Consider the following 20,013-nt stretch of genomic DNA (forward strand, 5'->3'; position numbering starts at 1 on the left):
GGAAGGAAGGAAGGAAGGAAGGAAGGAAGGAGGGAGGGAGGGAGGGAGGGAGGGAGGGAGGGAGGGAGGCAGGGAGGCAGGGAGGGAGGCAAGTTGGAAAATGTATAGAATATGGTTCCCTTTATAAGTTTCCTAAATATGCAAAGCTAAATAATGTACTGTCTAGAAATACAGTCATACAAATGTGGGTAATTCTTTTTCTTTTTTTAATAATTTTTTTTTTTCTTTTCACAGAGAAGGGATCTCACTATGTTACCCAGGCTGGTCTTGAACTCCTGAGCTTAAGTGGTCCTCCCACCTTGGCCTCCCAAAGTGCTGGGATTACAGGTGTGACCCACTGTGCCTGGCCTAAATGTGGTTAATTCTTTTTTTTTTTTTTTTTTTTTTTTTTTTTTTTTTTTGAGACGGAGTCTTGCTCTGTCACCCAGGCTGGAGTGCAGTGGCCGGATCTCAGCTCACTGCAAGCTCCGCCTCCTGGGTTTACGCCATTCTCCTGCCTCAGCCTCCCGAGTAGCTGGGACTACAGGCGCCCGCCACCGCGCCCGGCTAGTTTTTTGTATTTTTAGTAGAGACGGGGTTTCACTGTGTTAGCCAGGATGGTCTCGATCTCCTGACCTCGTGATCCGCCCGCCTCGGCCTCCCAAAGTGCTGGGATTACAGGCTTGAGCCACCGCGCCCGGCGTGGTTAATTCTTAAAGGAGAACAAAGGAATGATGAATTTAGAAAAATGGTGTGGTAGATTGAAAAGCAATTGGTTGTATTTGGCAGTGACTCTCATCAAAAGATGGAGTCTGTTTTTCTACTGCTCGAATGTGGGCATGGACGTGGGATGTGCTTTGCCCCATGGGTCATTAGCAAATGTAACATGAGCAAAAGCTTGAAAAGCATTTGTGTGCTAGGGTTGCCCTCTCTTGTTGCTGGGAGCCCTTAGACTACCATGTGAGGAGGCCTATACTAGTCTGCAGGAGAGACCATGAGGAAAACTGAGGTGCCCTGGCCAATAACCTGCCAACTGCCAGGTGTGTGAGTGAAGCCATCTTAGAAGAGCTGCAAGCTGCCTGAAGGCACATTTGAGAGCCCAGGTGAGACCAGTAGAAGAAATGGACTGAGTCCAGCCCAAATTGCTGACCTACAGACTCAAGGACTAAACAATGACTATTTTCTTAAACCATTAAGTTTTGGGGTGGTTTGTTATTTAGCATTAGGTAATTAATAAGGTGTTTAGGGTGGAACAAGAAGGACTGATGAGGGAGAGCCATACAGGGAGCCCAAATGGAACTGGAGATTATCGATTTCCAACGGCTACAGGGGAGTTGATCTCACTACTCTTTATTACACACACACACGTACACACATGCGTGCGCACACACACACATTATACAGTTTCATTTGCATGCATTAAATATTTTAAAATGTTTAAAAGAGAGAGAGAGATCCCTGGGGAAACTGATGGAAGGTTACTGTGGGAGAAATGAGCCTCTTCTTGGTGTATGGGATAGGAAGGATGTTGTCTTAATCCATTTTCTGTTGCTTGTAACAGAATACCTAAAACTGGATAATGTATAAAGAAAAGGAATTTATTTCTTACAGTTCTGGAGGCTGAGAAGTCCAAGGTCAAGGATCCACAGCTGGTGAGAGCCTTCTTACTGGTGGGGACTCTCTAAAGAGTCCCGAGATGGCACAGGGTGTGACATGGCGAGGGAGTTGAGTGTGCTCATGTTCTAGCTCAGGTATCTCTTCCTTTTCTTATAAAGCCACCATTTCTACTCCCATGATACCCATTAATCCATTCACCTATGAATCCACTGATGCATGAGTGGGTTAACCCGTTCATATGGGAAGAGCCTTCATGATCCAATCAGCTCCTAAAGGCCCCGCCTCACGGTACTGCCACAATGGGGATTAAGTTTTAACATGAGTTTTGGAGGGGATAGTCAAACCATAGCAGATGTGCCATCATACAATTTTGTTAGAAAAAATTGTAATATATATATGACATTGGCGATCTTCAGAAACTCACCAGGAGAGTGATGACTATACAAAAGGTAGACTGTAGTCAGAGAGACTGTCAGATTTTACTATTAAATAGCAATTAAAATAATCTGTCTGGCTGATTATTTACCCCATGCGGCCCTCAAGCTACTGACCTCTCAACAAGCACACTGATGGTGGGTCCTTGGGTCCCACTAGCCTCCAACAGATGGAGGGAGGCATCTGTGCACAGCACCACACATTTCATTTGGGATTTCACTGGACCTTCAGGATACATATTCTGTCCTTTGTGGACCAAGAAATATTTTAGGAAGTGAATGCTTTGGCAGAAACATCCCTGAGGAAGAGCAGCGATCCCAAGAGGGAATCCTGGAGAAAGTAATCACACAAGCCGGTCAGAAAAGGGGATAGGGGAGGGGGCCATGGGCACAGGGGCTGTGACCAGCAAGTGTGTGAGGGACTTGTAGGATGTGAAGGCAAAATCAAGCAATGAGCACCCTGTGAGAGCAAACCAGTAAACCCAGTGCCCAATGGGAGAGAAAAGCCCCCTGCAGGGGAATGCTGCTGTGTCTGGAGAGGAATTGGGGAGGGGGAGAAGCAAGAACATGGAGGAGGGCAGGGTCAACCCTGGAGTGGAAGGAAGCTACAACCCAGCCAGGGACTGAGGCACAGCTGACCATGGGATGCAAAGGCATATGGGCAGGGGGAGGCATAGCTGTTTCAGAAGGCTGTGTGTGTGTGTGTGTGTGTGTGTGTGTGTGTAGCCAAACAAGAACTTAATATCCAGAAAAAAATGAAAACAAGCTATTTTGGTCAAGGGCTTATGAAATCATCATCATTCTTCTTTCCTTGTAATATCTTTTGCTTCTATAATAATGCTGTTGGTTCAATAATAAAATAAAGGAGGGTCTTTAGTGGTGTTTATCTTGGCAGTGTGTGGGGAAAATATCCTCCAAAGTTGAAATAACCACTGCATTCTTCAGAAAGTGATAGCCAAGTGAGGAAGGCAATTTGCTAGCTTGACAGATGCCTCCCTGAGAACAGTCAGCAACCCGGTCTGATCACAAGCTGCTCAATAAACAGGGTACTATCTCTGATGCTCTGCACCTGCCAGGAGGGCTGCCCAGTGAAGGTGGCCCACCTCCACTCTCTAGGAAAATACATCTCCAACTGCAAAATGGCAAACCACTGAGTTATTAATGGCCTTTTACAAAGTCTGGTTAGAGGGAGCTGCTTCCCTAGAGGCTGAAGAATTTAGGGAGCAGTATCATTGATTTCTGTATCTGCAAAGCTGGACCCAGGACCCTAGAACTCCACCACAGTGCCACCCATCCAGAATAGCTTCTGGTCTCGCTTTGATTGCTTTATAGGTCTCTTAACTCCAATACAATAGAGTTCCTGCTGACTGGGAATGGGGGGGAATAGCAGGGAAGAAGACTCACTTATTTAGAGCTTGGGGGCTGGGGGAAGGAGGAGGGCTGAGGTCACCATGATCACCTGTACTGTGCCAGACATAATTCTTCACTGGAGTGTAAGAATGAAGGCAATGGTCATATTTCAGAGCCTAGTACAGTGCCAGGCTCAGAGAAGTCACTCAATAAACACATTGGCAGTGGGAAGCATTAGCACATATTATGTCCAATAAATGTTTGTTGAATAAATGAATGAGAGGAGAGCAGGACCAGTTCTCCAAGGTGACTTTAAGAACACAGAGGTAACAGAAGGCCCCAGGGCCTGTGGGAATTCTAGAGCTCCCAGACTCATTGCCCAGAGTATTAGGTAGAAAGGCAGGGAGGGCTCACCTTTGGCCAGGTCCCACAGCGTGAGCACACCATCCTCGCAGGCCAGCAGCAGGTAGGAGGAGGAGCAGCTGAGCTGAGAGACTGCAATGGGCGCAGCACAGGGCCACACACCCTCAGGGTCTAGGGGGAAGGACAATACTCAACCAGTTCCCCCCAGACTCTGCACCTACCCATCACTTCTACCTGGACAACCTGTGACTCAGACTGGTCTCCCTGTTCAGGGAATGGGAACCAGGAACACCTGTTTGGACTCACCATCTTCCTTCTCTTTATGAAGTGCTATTCTCCTTGCCTAGGATGATAAGATAATGTCACACTGTTATTCCTCTACAGCTAATGTTTAATGAATATGTCCTAGGTGCTAGATACTGTGTTAGGCACTTTCCACACATAATTTCATTGCATTCTCACAAGGGTTCTATGAAGTAGGTCCTATTAGTATCTTCTTTTTAAAGATGAGGAGACCGAGGCAGAGAAGTGACTTGCTCAAGGCCATACAGTCAGTATAGAAGGAGATTAGAAGCCAGGTTGCCTGGGAAAGGGATGGAAGAAAAGAAACTCCTCCTTTGTGAATTTTTTAATGTTACTTTTGAAGTGTAATATAAGGTATAACAAGAGTAAAGTTCAAGGAATATTCACAAAGCAAACTTGCTCATGTAACTGCTTCCATTAATTTTTTTTTTTTTTTGAGACGGGGCCTCACTCTGTCACCCTGGAGTGCAGTGGTGCGATCTTGGCTCACTGCAGCCTCAACCTCCTGGGCTCAAGTGATCCTTCTGGCCCAGCTTCCTGAGTAGCTGGGACTACAGGCTCATGCCGCCTTGCTTGGTTATTTTTTGTAGAAACAGGGTCTCGCTATGTTGCCCAGACTGGTTTCAAACTCCTGGGCTCAAGAGATCCACCAGCCTCTGCCTCCCAAAGTGCTGGGATTATAGGCGTGAACCACCACGCCTGGTCACTTCCATAAATTTGTAAAACAACAACAACCTGTATTTCCTTAGTGCCTTTCAATTTCAAAGAGCTTTCACATAGAGAAACTCTCTGGATTTTGCTATTTTCAACAAACTCATGCACTAGGCAACAATGGTGTAATTAATTAGTTCTATGTTTTACATGAAAAGTTGGTTGGGGTGTGAAGTAACTGGCCTGAGGCTACATGGTTTGCAGACAGCTGGGCTAGGATTAGCACTGACCTTCTGATTCCAAGCCTACTCTCTCTCTCTCTCTTTATTTTATTTTATTTTTTTTTTGAGACAGTGTCACTCTGTCATCCAGGCTGGAGTGCAGTGGTACGATCTTGGCTCAATGCAACCCCTGCCTCCCGGGTTCATGTGATTCTCCTGCCTCAAACTCCTGAGTAGCTGAGACTACAGGCGCGTGCCACCATACCCGACTAATTTTTGTATTTTTAGTAGAGATGGGATTTCACCATGTTGGCCAGGCTGGTCTTGAACTCCTGACCTCAGGTGATCCACATGCCTCGGCCTCCCAAAGTGCTGGGATTACAGGCATGCACCACCGCGCCCAGCCAAGCCTACTCTCTTTTTACCTTAGCTGCTTAAGGAGCCCTGTGGACCTGACTGTAGACTTTGTCCCTATTGACCTGTTGTCTTTAAGGAACATGACATTTCAGAGACAGATTCTTGGGGTCACACTATACCCACCAAGCCCCCTACTGCCTGCCTAGATCTGGTCCCTAAAGTGACACTTGATGTATGTCAGTCACACGCTCTCAGCTAAGCTGGAGAAGGACATGTCTGCAAGTCCTGAGCTTAGGTGACTCCCATCTCAGCAGTAGAGTACCAGCTTTATCCTTTAGAGTTCGGTTTAGTGAATACAGGAAGAAATTGTGACTTCTGGTCCAGTGTATACCAAGGACACAGGTCATTCCTGGGGGAAAAAAAAGAGAGAAAATGGGTGTTACATAATAAATAGGGGTGGCCTTTGGTTTGCACAGAAGGTGTTTGCGCAAGAGGAAGCTGGTTTGAAGTCTGAAGTAGTTTGTTTTAATGGGCAGCACCCAAGAGAAGAGTGAGCTTCCCAAGAGAGAGGGACTGGGCAGCCCCATGAGGGCTGTTCCTGGGGCCCGCTTGCCTTCTTGGATAGGGAGGACAGTCTCAACTCCCCCTTGGCTGCTTTCACATCTAGAAAATTCACACCCTCCGTGTTTTAAGTAACATCTTCTACAAGACAAATTCATACCCAGAAGTAGCCTGGTGGATGTGGGCTCATGCCTTCTCCTATGGCAACCACTCCCTGAAGGCAGTGCCAGCCTTTGTGATCAGGGAAGCTGTGCTCAAGGGCCACAGATGCAAACAGAAACTGGCAGGCTACAGCTGGCAACTGAACTCCCCTCTTCATTCCCTCCTACCATGCGAGGTTTGTTGGGGAACATCTCTGGGAGGGCTTGCTGAGGGGTTTCCCCAAGGTGACCCCTTGCTAGGACAACCACCCACTTCATGTTCATTTACCTGTGGGGCCCTTGACTTCCGTTGGCATTGCAAAGAGGCAGCTAGGAAGAAGGAAATAGAAGGTGGCTGTACTGGGAAAGAAAGAGACATGACTCAGAGCCATGTAGACTCCCTGGCAAGGAGAGATGCTGGCAGAGTCTTGGTCCTAAAACCAGAATACATAGTTAGAATGGACCTTCCCAGGTGTACAAAGGCCATGAAGCAAATCACATTCTAGGTGCTGGTCCTGGTGGGATGTGCTGACCTTGGATGCTGGTGAGGGCAGGTTGGGTGGGGCTGGGAATCACTCCTAGGCCAGTGTGGTGTGCAAAGCTCTTGCCAGAGAGAGCTGTCTTTTGGAGAGCCACTTCTGTTTTGGGGAAGATCTCCTTAAAGAGCAGACTTAGGTGATCTACACAGATGTTCTCTTATCCCAGGGGCAATGCAGCCAGTGTTGTACTGATAAACTGGGTCTCTTAAATAAAAGAGGCCCCAATTTGTAGGATTTGCAGATTTTCATGGTGTAAATGCTCCCACAATGGACAACTAACGGTAGTTTAACAACTGGCTTGCAAAACCCTAATTATCTCACTATGCCATAGGAGCCAGCCCCAGCACACCACTGAATCTTGTCATGGTTTCAGACAGTAACAGGGAGCTGTTGTCAGGGCAGCCTTAGGACTTTGCGTCCTGAAGTAAGAAAATTTAAGGTCCACTTGACAGCACGAGAGATTTCCCTTCCCGTGTGAGAACAAGAACATTCCTGAGATCCACAGTAGCTATGAAGAAACCTAATTCCTAAAACCAGCTCCCTCATCAATACTTCAAAGACTGGGGCTCTCCAACACAATTTGGAGCTAATGAGACCTAACTGCTCACCAAGACGGGAAAGTCATATATTATAATAATTATACACCTATGCTACATTACATTTAGAAAGACAGGAAGGAAATGGAGAAGAATTTTAGTAGTGGTGACTTTATTTGTCTTTTGGATCTTCTGTGTTATTTATTATTTATTTATATTTTTATTATTAGTTTTTGAGATGGAGTCTCTCTGTCCAGGCTGGAGTGCAGCGGCGTGATCTCGGCTCACTGCAGCCTCCATCTCCTGGGTTCCAGTGATTCTCTGCCTCAGCCTCCTGAGTAGCTGGAATTACAGGTGCCCGCCACCATGCCCTGCTAGTTTTTATATTTTTAGTAGAGACAGTTTCACCATGTTGACCAGGCTGGTCTCAAACACCTGGCCTCAGGTAATACGTCTGCCTGAGACTCTCAAAGTTCTGAGATTACAGGCCTGAGCCACTGTGCCTGGCCTCTGTGTTTTTTAGATAACCAGAAAAAAAATTTTTTAAAAGAGATGTCATATATAAAATTGAAATAAATTATATTTCTCATTTACATAGATATCTATTTCTTCTTTTAACTCCATATTATCAACCTTTGTTCTAACTGTATAGTAACAATCTCCACACAACATTTCAAAATATCTGCTGATGTTCTCTGACAATTCTCCCAAACCAGAAAGAGCTTATTTATTTCAGAGATAAGGTCTTGACATGTGGCCCAGGCTGGTCTCAGATTCGGGGGCTCAAATGATCCTCCTGCCTCAGCCTCTCAAAGTGTTGGGATTACTGGTGTGAACCACTGTGCCTGGCCCCAGAAAGAGCTTTTAGATCTCAGATTAATTCAGGTCCTTGGGTTGATTCCTGTATGTGCCAAGACAGCAGAAGCCTGGGGAGGTTCCCTGGCTTTCCTGGGATTAGGGGGCTCACCTGGGTGGCTCCTCCTCCCACTCCCCATCTAGGTACTTCTTGTAGGAAGCTTGGAAGATCTCAGCTTGCTGCTCCCACTGACTATCCTTGATGAAATGATTCTGCCCGGAGCCCAGTCCGTAGCAGTCCTTGATCTTTGCAAAGACTTCCAGGGGGCTTTTGAATGTGGTGCCTAGGTTGAAAATATACAGAATTAGTCAAGCCATCTGACTTCCCCTTTCCTGATTTTCCCCTACTTCCTCCACATTCCCCAGTTTTCTGCAGAATCCCTCATCCTCAGAAATCCACTCTTGCTCTGCAATTGGTCTGTATTCAGTCTTCTCCCAGTCTCTCCTGTACCCCACCAGCTCACAGAGCCCAGGCAGAGAGCAGCTGCTGTCCTCCTTCTTCTGTATCTTCATCCCAACACCATTCTCTCTGCTTTTGGATTACAGAATATTTGCAAAGGCCGGGGTGTGGGGGGCGGTGGGGCAGGGAAATGTTCACAATGCCACTAGAGACTTTAAATCACTGTCCCTGTCTCCCCAGCTGAGGAAGGCCCCAAATCTGCCAGTTACCATCACTTTTCAGCCACTGCTGAAGACTCACATAATTAGGTAGTCTCAGTCTCTTCTTATGCCAACACTTACCCAATTCCTTCCTTCAAAAAAAAACTTTCTTATCAGTCACTTTTGTTACTATTTCTCTTCCCAATAACCTTTCATTTCCTTCTTTTTCATGGGTTCCTAAATCCACAGTAAAACTGGCTGACTTGTTTTCTGGATTTGCACCCTGAGTTTCAGAATTCTGTTCACTTTGGAAGGTGTCTGGGTCCCTCAAGTTGCCCAGGAGATTCCACAGTGCCCTTGACTGCTTCCTCAGAGACAATTGCATAACTTTCTAGAGGGCGACACCTGTTTTATAAACACATAGTATCATATGATACACTAGTTCTCAAAGGATGATGCCAGGTCAGCAGTGACAGAGTCACCTGGGAACTTGCTAAAAATACAGATTCTCAGGGCCCACCCCAGACCTACTGGAATAGAAGAAACTCTGTGGTGGGGCCCAGCAATCTGGGTTGTTTTTTGAGATGGCGGTTGTGCTATATTGCCCAGGCTAGGCTTGAACTCCTTGGTTCAAGCAATCCTCCCACCTCAGCTTCTTGAGTAGCTGGCACTATAGGCAAACAATCTGGGTTTTAATGAGTTCTCCAAATGAGTATGATGCAGCTAAAGTTTGAGAATTGCTATTATAAATTATACCCCTTATATTTTCACTTACTAAAATATTTTGGAGATTATTTCATATTAGTACTATAGATCCTCTTCATTGTTGCTTATTTTAGTTATTAAACCTTTTTCTTATTGTGAAGTGTAACATACATGCACAAAAGAGCATAAAATATGTACCTTAATATATTTTAATGAGTTATTATAAAGCAAACCTCTGGTATCATCTACTCAGGTCAAGAAATAGAACATTGGCTGGGTGCAGTGGCTCATGCCTGTAATCCCAGCACTTTGGAAGGCCAAGGCAGGAGAATCGCTTGAGCCCTGGAATTTGAGACCAGCCAGGCAACATGGCAAAATCCTATCTCTACAAAAAATACAAAAATTAGCCAGGCCTGATGGCATGTGCCTGTAGTCTCAGCTACTTGGGAGGCTGAGGTGGGAGGATTGCTTGGGAAGCAGAGGTCACAGTGAGTTGAGACTGTACCACTGCACTCCAGCCTGGGCAACAGAGGGAGACCCTGTCTCAAAAAAAAAAAAAAAAGAAAAGAAAAAAGAAAAAAAATATTGCCATCTCACTAGAAGCTTCCCAGGGGCCCCTTTCTAATCACAATTCTCTGGGAAGAGTGGCAACCACTCTCTTGACTTTTATGGTAGCCACTTCATTGCATTTATTTATGCTTTTATCACCTAAACGTGCATCCTCAACACCATAGTTTCATTTTGCCTGATTCTAAACTGTACATAAGGGGAACCATGCAGTGTTAACTCTATAGCTGCCCTCTTTTGCTCAACATTGTTCACGAGATTTATCCATTTTGCTGTGTGTAGCTGCAGTTTGTTCATTTTTTGTTGCTGTATAGTATTCCATTGAATAAATATAGTACAATTTATCTGTTCTACTACTGATTAACATTTAGTTGTTTTGTGTTTGGGGCTATTCAAAATCATGTCGCTATTACCATTCATGCACATGTTTCCTGGAACACACTTGCTTGCAAATCTATGGGTACATTCCTAGAAGTAGAGTGACAAACTCAAGCTGGCTTGCTTAGGAGTTTCCTAGTTTTAGCACTGAAAAATCTCACATCCCAGGAAACCCCTCAGTCAGGCAAACAGGTATGGTTTGTCACCCTATCACCTAGCAGTGTAAATACTGTGTCATAGGATACAAATTATCGTCAACTTTACTAGATAATACCAAACCATTTTCCAAAGTGGTTGTACCAGTTTTCATTGCTAAATGCAATGTATGGGAGTACTGATTGTTCCACATCCTCACTATCACTTGGTGTGGTCAGTCTTTTTAATTTTACTCATCCTAGTGAATGTGTTGTGCTACTTCACTGTGATTTTAGTTTGCACTTCCCTGTAGACTAATGATGGTGAGCACCTTTTCATGTTTATTGGCTATTTAAATAATCTTTTTTTGTGAATAGCCTGTGCAATACTCTTGCCTGTTTTGTACTGGATTATCTCTCTTTTTCTTAAGAATCTGGGCTGGGCGCGGTGGCTCAAGCCTGTAATCCCAGCACTTTGGGAGGCCAAGACGGGCGGATCACAAGGTCAGGAGATCGAGACCATCCTGGCTACCCCGGTGAAACCCTGTCTCTACTAAAAAATACAAAAAACTAGCCGGGCGAAGTGGCGGGCGCCTGTAGTCCCAGCTACTCGGGAGGCTGAGGCAAGAGAATGGCGTAAACCCGGGAGGTGGAGCTTGCAATGAGCTAAGATCCGGCCACTGCACTCCAGCCTGGGCGACAGAGCAAGACTCCGTCTCAAAAAAAAAAAAAGAATCTGTAGTAATTTTTCATATATTCTGGACACAAACCATTAGTGGGTTTTATGTGTTTTGCAAATAACTTCTACCTATCTATGTGGCTTGATGATCTTTCATCCTCTTAATGATGTCTTTGAATGATTTGAAATTCCTAATTTTAATGTAGCCAAATTTATTCAATGTTTTAGAATTGTAAGTACTTTTTGTGTCTTATTTGAAAAGTCTTTCTCTACCCAGAGGTGATAAAGGTATTGTTTATATTATTTTCTTTTTCTTTTTTTTGAGACAGCATCTCGCTCACTGTGTCACCCAGGCAGGAGTGCAATGGTGCAATTTCAGCTCACTGCAACCTCTGCCTCCCAGGTTCAAGCAATTCTCCTGCTTTAGTCTCCCAAGTAGCTGGGACTACAGGCACACACCACCATGCCTAGCTAATTTTTGTATTTTGGTTTTTGTGGAGATGGGGTTTCTACATGTTGCCCAGGATGGTCTCAAACTCCTGAGCTCACAAGCAATCTGCCTGCCTCGGCCTCCCAAAGTGCTGGGACTACAGGTGCACACCATCATGCCCAGCTAATTTTTTTTTTTTTTTTTTTTTTGTATTTCTACTACAGACGGGGTTTTGCCATGTTGGCCACACTTGTCTTGAACTTCTAGCTTCAAGTGATCCACTTGCCTTGACCTCCCAAAGTGCTGGGATTACAGACATAAGCCACTGCACCGGGCCTAAAGGCTGTATTATTTTCTAAAAGCTTTACTGCTTTGCCTTTCATATATTTACTTCTACAGTTCTTCTGGAATTTAGTTTTGTGTATGGCATGAGGCAGGGGTTAAGTTTTATTTTTGTCTCCATATAAACCACCACCACCACTTATTGAAATGACCACCCTTTCTCCAGTGCTCCGTAGTGCTGCCTCTGTAATGCATCGAGTGTCCATTTATGCCTGGGTCTATTTTCGTCTCTATATCCTGTTTCATTCACCTATTTTTCCTCTATTTTTCTTTCTGCTATTTCTATCTATCTATATTTCTATATTTCATCTATATTTCTATTATTCACTTATCTATTTTTTATCTTAATAAGTGCAGTTTTATAATAAATATTGATAGAGCAAGTTTGACCACTACATTCTTTTACAAGAGAAAATTGTCTATTCTTCACCTTTCTCATTTCCCTTTTTGGGGGGTTGTTCTTGATTTTGAACGAGGGTCTTGTTCTGTCACCGAGGCTGGAGTGTAGTGGTGTGATCATAGCTCACTGCAGCCTCAACCTCCTAGGCTCAAGTGATCCTCCTGCTTTGGCCTCTCAAAGTGCTAGGGTTACAGGCCTAAGCCACCACACTTGGCCTCTCTTTTGTTTTTTTAATGGTTGCAAAGTATTCTTTTGTATGAGTGTACCAGATATTTATTTATTTATTTATTTATTTATTTATTTATTTATGACAGGGTTTCACTCCCGTCTCCCAGACTGGAGTGCAATGGCACAATCTCACCTCCCTGCAACCTCTGCTTCCTGGGCTCAAGTGATTCTCCTGCCTTAGCCTCCCAAGTAGTTGGGACTACAGGTGCAAGCCACTCTGCCTAATTTTTGTATTTTTTGTGGAAGTGGGGTTTTGCCATGTTCCCCAAGCTGGTCTTGAACTCCTGAGCTCAAGCAGTCCGCCCACCTTGGCCTCTTAAAGTGCTAGGATTATAGGCATGAGCCACCGCGCACTGCCCAGATTTTATTTAACCAATTATTCACCTCTGTGCATAATGCTACAGTGAACATTCTTCTTCTTCTTTTTTTTTAATCCTAACTACTAGTCCACCAGGAGTGAACATTCTTATAGATATGTCTTTGTGATCTTGTGTGAATGCTGAGAGGACATCCTCTGTATTCGCTGCCTACAATAGCTAGCCTCTCTGCTCCTCTTGACCAAGTCCCATCCTTTGAAACTTTGCCCAAATGTCCCTTTCTTTGATAAAACCTTTGCTTACTCCCTAGCAAGTCAGTCGCTTCTTACCCTCAGTTTTCACAGTCCCTGATGGTCCCCACTGCTGTACTTATCACATCCTACTATGGTGGTTTCTTGTCATTCTCCCTTAGCAGACTATCAGCTTCTAGAGCGCAGGAGAGGAGAGGTGTTTTACTCATCTTTGTGCTTGGTACATTATGGGCATTCAGCCAATAATAATGAATAAATGAACACAGGAATGTAGGAATGAATGTATTACAACTAGCAGTCAAATGAATTACCACAGAAATGTAGGAATAAATGAACTCATCCTGGCAATTCAGAAAAGACACCTTTCTTTCCTGACCTTCCAATTCTGTTAGTTAACTGTATGTAATACAAATGCATTACTTACATTTTTTGTTTTTATGTCTCAGAGCTTATGAGTTTAAAAAAAATTTCCTCTTCATAACTATGTAATTTTGATATTGTTGCTAATAAATTGAAAAGATAAGACATGTGGAGAAAGGCGGAAAGAACAGATAAATCAATGGCAAAAGGAGAGAGATTTGAATCACACTTACCTGTAACCGGCTTAGGTGGTTTGATCTTCATTATGTAAACTGGAAGACTCAATTTAATGTCTCCTTTGAAACAAGCATTTGTATCCTAAAATAAGGAAAAGGCAGAGTTAATAAGCCAAGAGAATAGAGGAAATAGAATAATTAAAAACACTAATTTTAAAAGAAAGTGGAAAAGGAGGGGAAAAAGAAAAAGACATAGGACAAATAGAAAGTAAATAGCAATATTGTAAAAGTAAATAGCAAGACTGTAGATTTAAACCCAAACATGTAAATAATCACATTAAATGTATATGGTCTACATAACCCCAATTAAAAGGCAAAGATTGTCAGACTCTATAAAAAGGCTAGACCCTTGGTGACACATACTTGTAGTCCCAGCTACTCTGGAGGCTGAAGTGGGAAAAACGCTTGAGGCCAGGAGTTTGAGGTGGCAACATGCTATGATTGTGCCTGTGAATAGCCACTGCATTCCAGCCTGAGCAACATAGCGAGATTCCATCTTTGAAACAATTTTTTAGAAAGGGCAAGACCCAACTATATGAGGTCAAAAAGAAACTTTTTTTTTTTTTAAGACAGGATCTTTCTCTGTCACCCAGGCTGGAGTAGAGTGGAACAATCACAGCTCACTGCAGCATCGACCTTCTGAGCTTAAGCAATCTTCCCACCTCAGCCTTCTGAATAGCTGGGAACACAGGTGTGCACTACCACAACCGGCTAATTTAGTTTTGCAGAGACAAGGTCTCGCCATGCTGCTCGGGATGATCTTGAACTCCTGGGCTCACGTGATCCTCCTGCTTCTGCCTCCCAAAGTAATGGGATTACAGGTGTGAGCCACCACACATGGCCAAGAAATTCATTTTATGAAACACTATCTGAAACCATAGGGAAAAAGAAGAAACTGATTATATTAAATATAATGACACAAATATGTATAAGAACAAAAGTACAGAAAAAGATATATCTTGCTAAAATGAATCAAAAGAAAGCTCGGGTGGCCATATTAGTATGTGACATAGAAGAATTCTGAACAAAGAATATCAGGAATCAAAGGGTCAGTAAATAATGACAAAACAATCAATTCATCCGAAGACAAAACATTCCAAATTGTTAAACATCTAATTACAAAGCTTCAAAATATATGAAGCAAAAATTTGTAAAAGTGAAAGAAGAAAAAGATAAATCTACAATCTTAGAAACTCCTTTTTCAATAAGTACAGAATAAGTAAACAGAAAAGCAGTAAGAATATAGTAAGGATATAAAAGGAAAAACAGGAAAGAGATAGAAGACTTGAATAGCCTAACCAATAACAGCTTTATTGGTCTTGAAACATCCTTTTCAAATGCATATAAACATTTACCAAGATAATCGACATTGTGGGAATAAAATAAATTTAAATAAATTTAAAATAATTCAAATATATAAAGTATGTTTTCCCATCACAATTGATTTTCTTATCACAATGGATTTTATGAGAAGCCCATAAAAAAAAGCTATCTGTAACATTTCCAATATTTGGACACTAAATAACATACTTCTAAAAATCTACTAGTCGGCCGGAGCAGTGGCCCACGCCTATAATCTCAGCACTTTGGGAGGCCAAGGTGGGCAGATCACAAGGTCAGGAGTTCAAGACCAGCCTGGCCAAGATGGTGAGACCCTTCTCTACTAAAAATACAAAAATTAGCCATGCGTGGTGGCAGGCACCTGTAATCCCAGCTACTCAGGAAGCTGAGGCAGAGAATTGCTTGAACCTAGGAGACGGAGGTTGCAGTGAGCCAAGATTGCGCCAGTGCACTCCAGCCTGGGTGACAGAGCGATATTCCATGTCAGAAAAAAAAAAGAAAAGAGAAAAAAGGAAGAAATTAGAAGAGGAAACTAAACCCAAAGTGAGCAGAACAAAGGAAATAATAAAAACAAACTGGAAATCAGTGAGATAGAAAACAGAAAAACAATAGGGAAAAATATGGGAAACTAAAATCTTGTTCTTCTGAGAAGATGAATAAAATGGACAGACCTTTAGCCAAACTGATTAAGAAAAAAAGAGAAAAGACACAAATTACCAATATCAGGAATGAGAGGGATGACATCACAATAGATTTTAAAGACAATGAAGGGATAATAATGGAATGTTATGAACCACTTTAAGCCAATAAATTTGACAACTTAGACAAAATGAACAAATTACTCAAAAGACACAAGGTACAAAAGTTTGCTCAAGAAGAAATAGGTAACCTGAATAGTATTAAAGAAGTTGAATCTGTAGTTCCACAAAGAAAGCTCCAAGACTAGATGGACACATTAGTAGTAAAGTCTACTTAATATTTTAAGAAGAAATAATGCCCAGACTGGGCAATATATTTTTCTATAAAAAATTTTAAAAATTAGACAAGCATGGTGGCACACAACTGTAGTCTTAGCTATTTGGGAAGCTGAGGCGGGAGGATTGCTTGAGCCCAGGAGGTTGAGGCTGCAGTCAGCCATGATCATGCCATTGCATTCCAGCCTGAGTGACAGAGTGAGCCCCTGTTTCAAAATGAAAAAAGAAGAAAAGAAAAAAATGTGCAAACAAATTGATAAGTAAAAAAATGCAAGTTTATAAGAAAATATACACAGTATGATGCCATGTATGTAGAAAAAAAATTCCAATTCCATGAAGCAAAACTATAGTTTTCAAAATAAATATAAGAATGTAAATACACACTAAAGATCTAGAAAACACACATCAACTGGGGCCGGGCGCGGTGGTCCACGCCTGTAATCCCAGCACTTTGGGAGGCTGAGGCGGGTGGATCACCTGAGGTCAGAAGTTTGCGACCAGCCTGACCAACATAGTGAAACCCTGTCTCTACTAAAAATACAAAAAACAAAACAAACACACACACACACACACATCAAGCTAATAATGGTGATTACCTCTGGAGAGGGCTGTTTATCTGAATTCCTGGACTTTTCTAAGAGTGATACATTCATATATTATTTGTATAATGTGAAATATAATGTAACTATTTTTATTTTTATTATTTTTTGTGAGACAGGGTCTTGCTCTGTCGCCCAGGCTAGAATGCAGTGGTGCAATCTCGACTCACTGCAGCCTCCACTCCAGGGCTCAAGCCATCCACCCACCTCAGTCTTTTGAGTAGCTGGGACCACAGCTACGTGCCACCACACCTGGCTGGCTAATTTTTTTTTTTTTTTTTTTTTTTTTTTTTTTTTTTTTTTTTTTTTTTTTTTTTTTTTTAGACAGCTGTCTTCCAGCATGGAGTACAGTGGTGCGATCTCGGCTCACTGCAACCTCTGCCTCCCAGGTTCAAGTGATGTTCCTGCCTCAGCCTCCTGAGTAGCTGGGATTACAGGTGCACACCACCACATCCGGCTAATTTTTGTAGTTTTAGTAGAGATGGGGTTTCACCATGTTGGCCAGGCCGGTCTCGAACTCCTGACCTTGTGATCCGCCTGCCTTGGCCTCCCAAAGCGCTGGGATTACAGGCATGAGGCACTCCGCCTGGCCATATTTTGTATTTTTTGTAGAGGCAAGGTTTCGCCATGTTGCCCAGGCTGGTCTCAAATTCCTGAACTCAAGAGATGCTCCTGCCTTAGGCTCCCAAAGTGTTGGGATTACAGACATGAGCCACCCCGCCTGGCCTAATGTAACTTTAAAAGGGAAAAAAGAAAGGGCTCTAGCGAGAGACTTCCATTTCAGAAATTCACCACTACTCTACTGACATGCCTGAGTCCTCCAAGAGCCATGCCTTCTGAAGACATGGTGTGTTCCTGGTCTCAGAGGAAGAGCCAGGAAGCTCCAGGAAACCTGCGCTGTTCTCTAAGGTATTCCAAAACAAACACAAAATCCCCAAGTCACTCGGCTTGGTGAATTGGGCTGTTATTTTGGTAGGGGCAAATCCAGGATTCATGGGACGCTTTTTTAAGAAAAAGAAGACAGAACTATAAACACAAAATGCCCATAGCCACTGTAATTCCATCTAATATGGGGGAAATTGTGACAGAGGAAAGCTAGAGTGAAGAGGTAGTGGTATTAAGTGATTACAGTTAAAATATGTTACCTTTGCTAATTTTACAAAAATGTATAACCATATGAACACATTGCTAGGGCCCCTTCCAGAGGCCCAAGTGAGGCGCCCTGAAATTTAAGCTCCCTTAACTTCAGGTAAAGCCACGTCTGGCCAAATGACTTGGGTCAACTATTCTCAGGGTCGGGAGGTCATCTTCAATGAATATGAGGCACAAGATTAAGTCACTGAGAATTGAAAATAGTGCCCAGGTGTGACATTTTATTAGCATATTTGACATTTAAGGTAAATTTCAAGTAAAAATAAAAATCTTGGGCCCAGTATGGTGACTCATGCCTGTAATCCCAGCATTTTGGGAGGCCGAGGCAGGCGGATCACCTGAGGTCGGGAGTTCAAGACCAGCCTGACGAACATGGAGAAACCCCATCTCTACTAAAAATCCAAAATTAGCCAGGCGTGGTGGTGCACACCTGTAATCCTAGCTACTCGGGAGGCTGAGGCAGGAGAATCGCTTGAACCTGGGAGGGAGAGGTGGCAATGAGCCAAGGTTGTGCCATTGCACTCCAGCCTGGGCAACAAGAGCAACAAGAATGAAACTCTGTCTCCAAAAAAAAAAAAGAATTAATAATTTTTTTAAAATCTCTAAAATGCAACCTTAAGTCTCTCTGGAGATTTTCTTTAAAGTTTCTTACCATTTCTAACTGATCTGCAGAAGTGAGACCAAGGGTGTTCTGAGGAGAAAAATGAGAAATTAATTCACAATAGGTTTGATATATGTTTACCATCCCCTTTAATCTTCTGGCATGCTCTCTCTTCCCCTCAATTACTCTTGTGAGTGAATTCATGCAATAGATATAGAGGGTCAGTATTTGTGTGGACCTCTGGTCTGCAGAAATTCAACACACAATCCCTATTTTCCAGGATTTTAAAAAGTAGTTGGGGAAATAGGAAATAGTTAATAATAAGAGGAAATCTGAATGAATAGAGTTGAGGAGATCAGTCAGAACACCATTTCAAGAATCTAAATTGAGGGAAATATTTCTGATTGGCAAAACATAACGGTGATGTTGAGAATTACATTTAAGTAACTCTAAATATAATTCATAGTAAAAGAACTACCACTGTAACTGGCATTCATTGGCTGCTTCTTGGTGTATGAAAAAGAAGTGAATTATGGTGAGAAACCACCCTATTCAAGGTGCTTTTCCTATTTGGATAACAAATTAGTCCAAACAAAAATATATCTTTTGAGTACCAAGTATGATACTACGGAATTTGTTGATAAAAAGCAAAAGGTATGGTCTTAACAATCTAGAAATTTATTATCCATTGAAGACAAGAGGATTTTCCTGTATAACAAGATAACTAAAAACCTAGGTAGTAGGTGAGAGGTGTCAAAAAATGGGTACAAATAATAACATTCTATAATAGCTTAGAGGAGGAAGATCTCTGGGCTAGTAACTTTCCCAGGGACATAGGACTACACTCCATTATGAAGACATTCACTGAGGAGAAAGGCATTTATTCAAAGCCACTTGTGCTCAGCAGTGAATGTAACTCTCAATCTTGGTCTCCTACATTAATAATTTCACTAATTTATTTAGCACCCAATACAATGTGTTTTAAAGTTAATATCAATATATTCATGTTGGTGGTTTAAAAGTAAAAATAATAAGCATACACTGTATAGATAAGCAAATTAAGTCTTAATATTTACTGAGCAATTACATTTTAAAAACACAGCAAGCACAGGCCGGGTGCGGTGGCTCACGCCTGTAATCCCAGCACTTTGGGAGGCCGAGGCGGGCAGATCACGAGGTCAGGAGATCGAAACCATCCTGGCTAACACAGTGAAACCTCGTCTCTACTAAAAATACAAAAAAATTAGCCAGGCGTGGCGGTGTGTGCCTGTAGTTCCAGCTACTCAGGAGTAGCTGAGGCAGGAGAATTGCTGAGAATCTCCTACAGAGGCAGGAGAATTGCTTGAACCCGGGAGGCGGAGGTTGCAGTGAGCATCACTGCACTCTAGCCTGGGCAACAGAGCGAGACTCAAAAAACAAAATCAAAAACAAAAACAGAAACAAAAAATAGCACAAGGCTCAGGCATCATATGTAAATAAACTGAAATGGTAGACTTTCTACTTTCTAAGGATAATAGAAAATATATATATATATATTTCTGTATATTGAGAACAACCTCTTTATATCATAGTCTGGAAAATTTAATGGAATTTGAGGCATGAAAAGATTATTTTAGCCAGGAGGGAAAAAAGATTACCAGTGAAGCAGGAGTCAGGACAAAAGACCCTCCTTCCAGAGAAATGCCTGGGAGTGGTCTCAGTGGAGAGGCAACTCCTAGACTAGAGAGATACTGAGATTCCCACTACTGAAGACACCTTTACTTTTTAATATATTATTTTAACCAAAGGAAACTGACTTGGCAGACAGGGGCCA

The 20,013-nt window shown here is 42.7% G+C and overlaps 1 protein-coding gene across 2 annotated transcripts in view; it reads right to left on the reverse strand.

The window, feature by feature from the left end:
- The window catches only part of WDR93 (WD repeat domain 93), a 289,540-nt gene that overhangs the window by 8,492 nt on the left and 261,035 nt on the right, over nt 1-20,013 (reverse strand). For both annotated transcript variants that reach the window (XM_050797647.1, XM_050797648.1), the window contains 7 exons: nt 18,252-18,290; nt 13,531-13,615; nt 8,019-8,190; nt 6,266-6,336; nt 5,598-5,684; nt 3,795-3,914; nt 2,148-2,361 (listed from right to left, as the gene is read on the reverse strand). In XM_050797647.1, the coding sequence (XP_050653604.1) occupies nt 2,148-2,361; nt 3,795-3,914; nt 5,598-5,684; nt 6,266-6,336; nt 8,019-8,190; nt 13,531-13,615; nt 18,252-18,290 (788 nt within the window). The remainder of the gene's footprint in view (nt 1-2,147; nt 2,362-3,794; nt 3,915-5,597; nt 5,685-6,265; nt 6,337-8,018; nt 8,191-13,530; nt 13,616-18,251; nt 18,291-20,013) is intronic.

This window comes from Macaca thibetana, chromosome 7, assembly GCF_024542745.1.
Source record: "Macaca thibetana thibetana isolate TM-01 chromosome 7, ASM2454274v1, whole genome shotgun sequence".
Lineage (NCBI taxonomy): Eukaryota > Metazoa > Chordata > Mammalia > Primates > Cercopithecidae > Macaca > Macaca thibetana.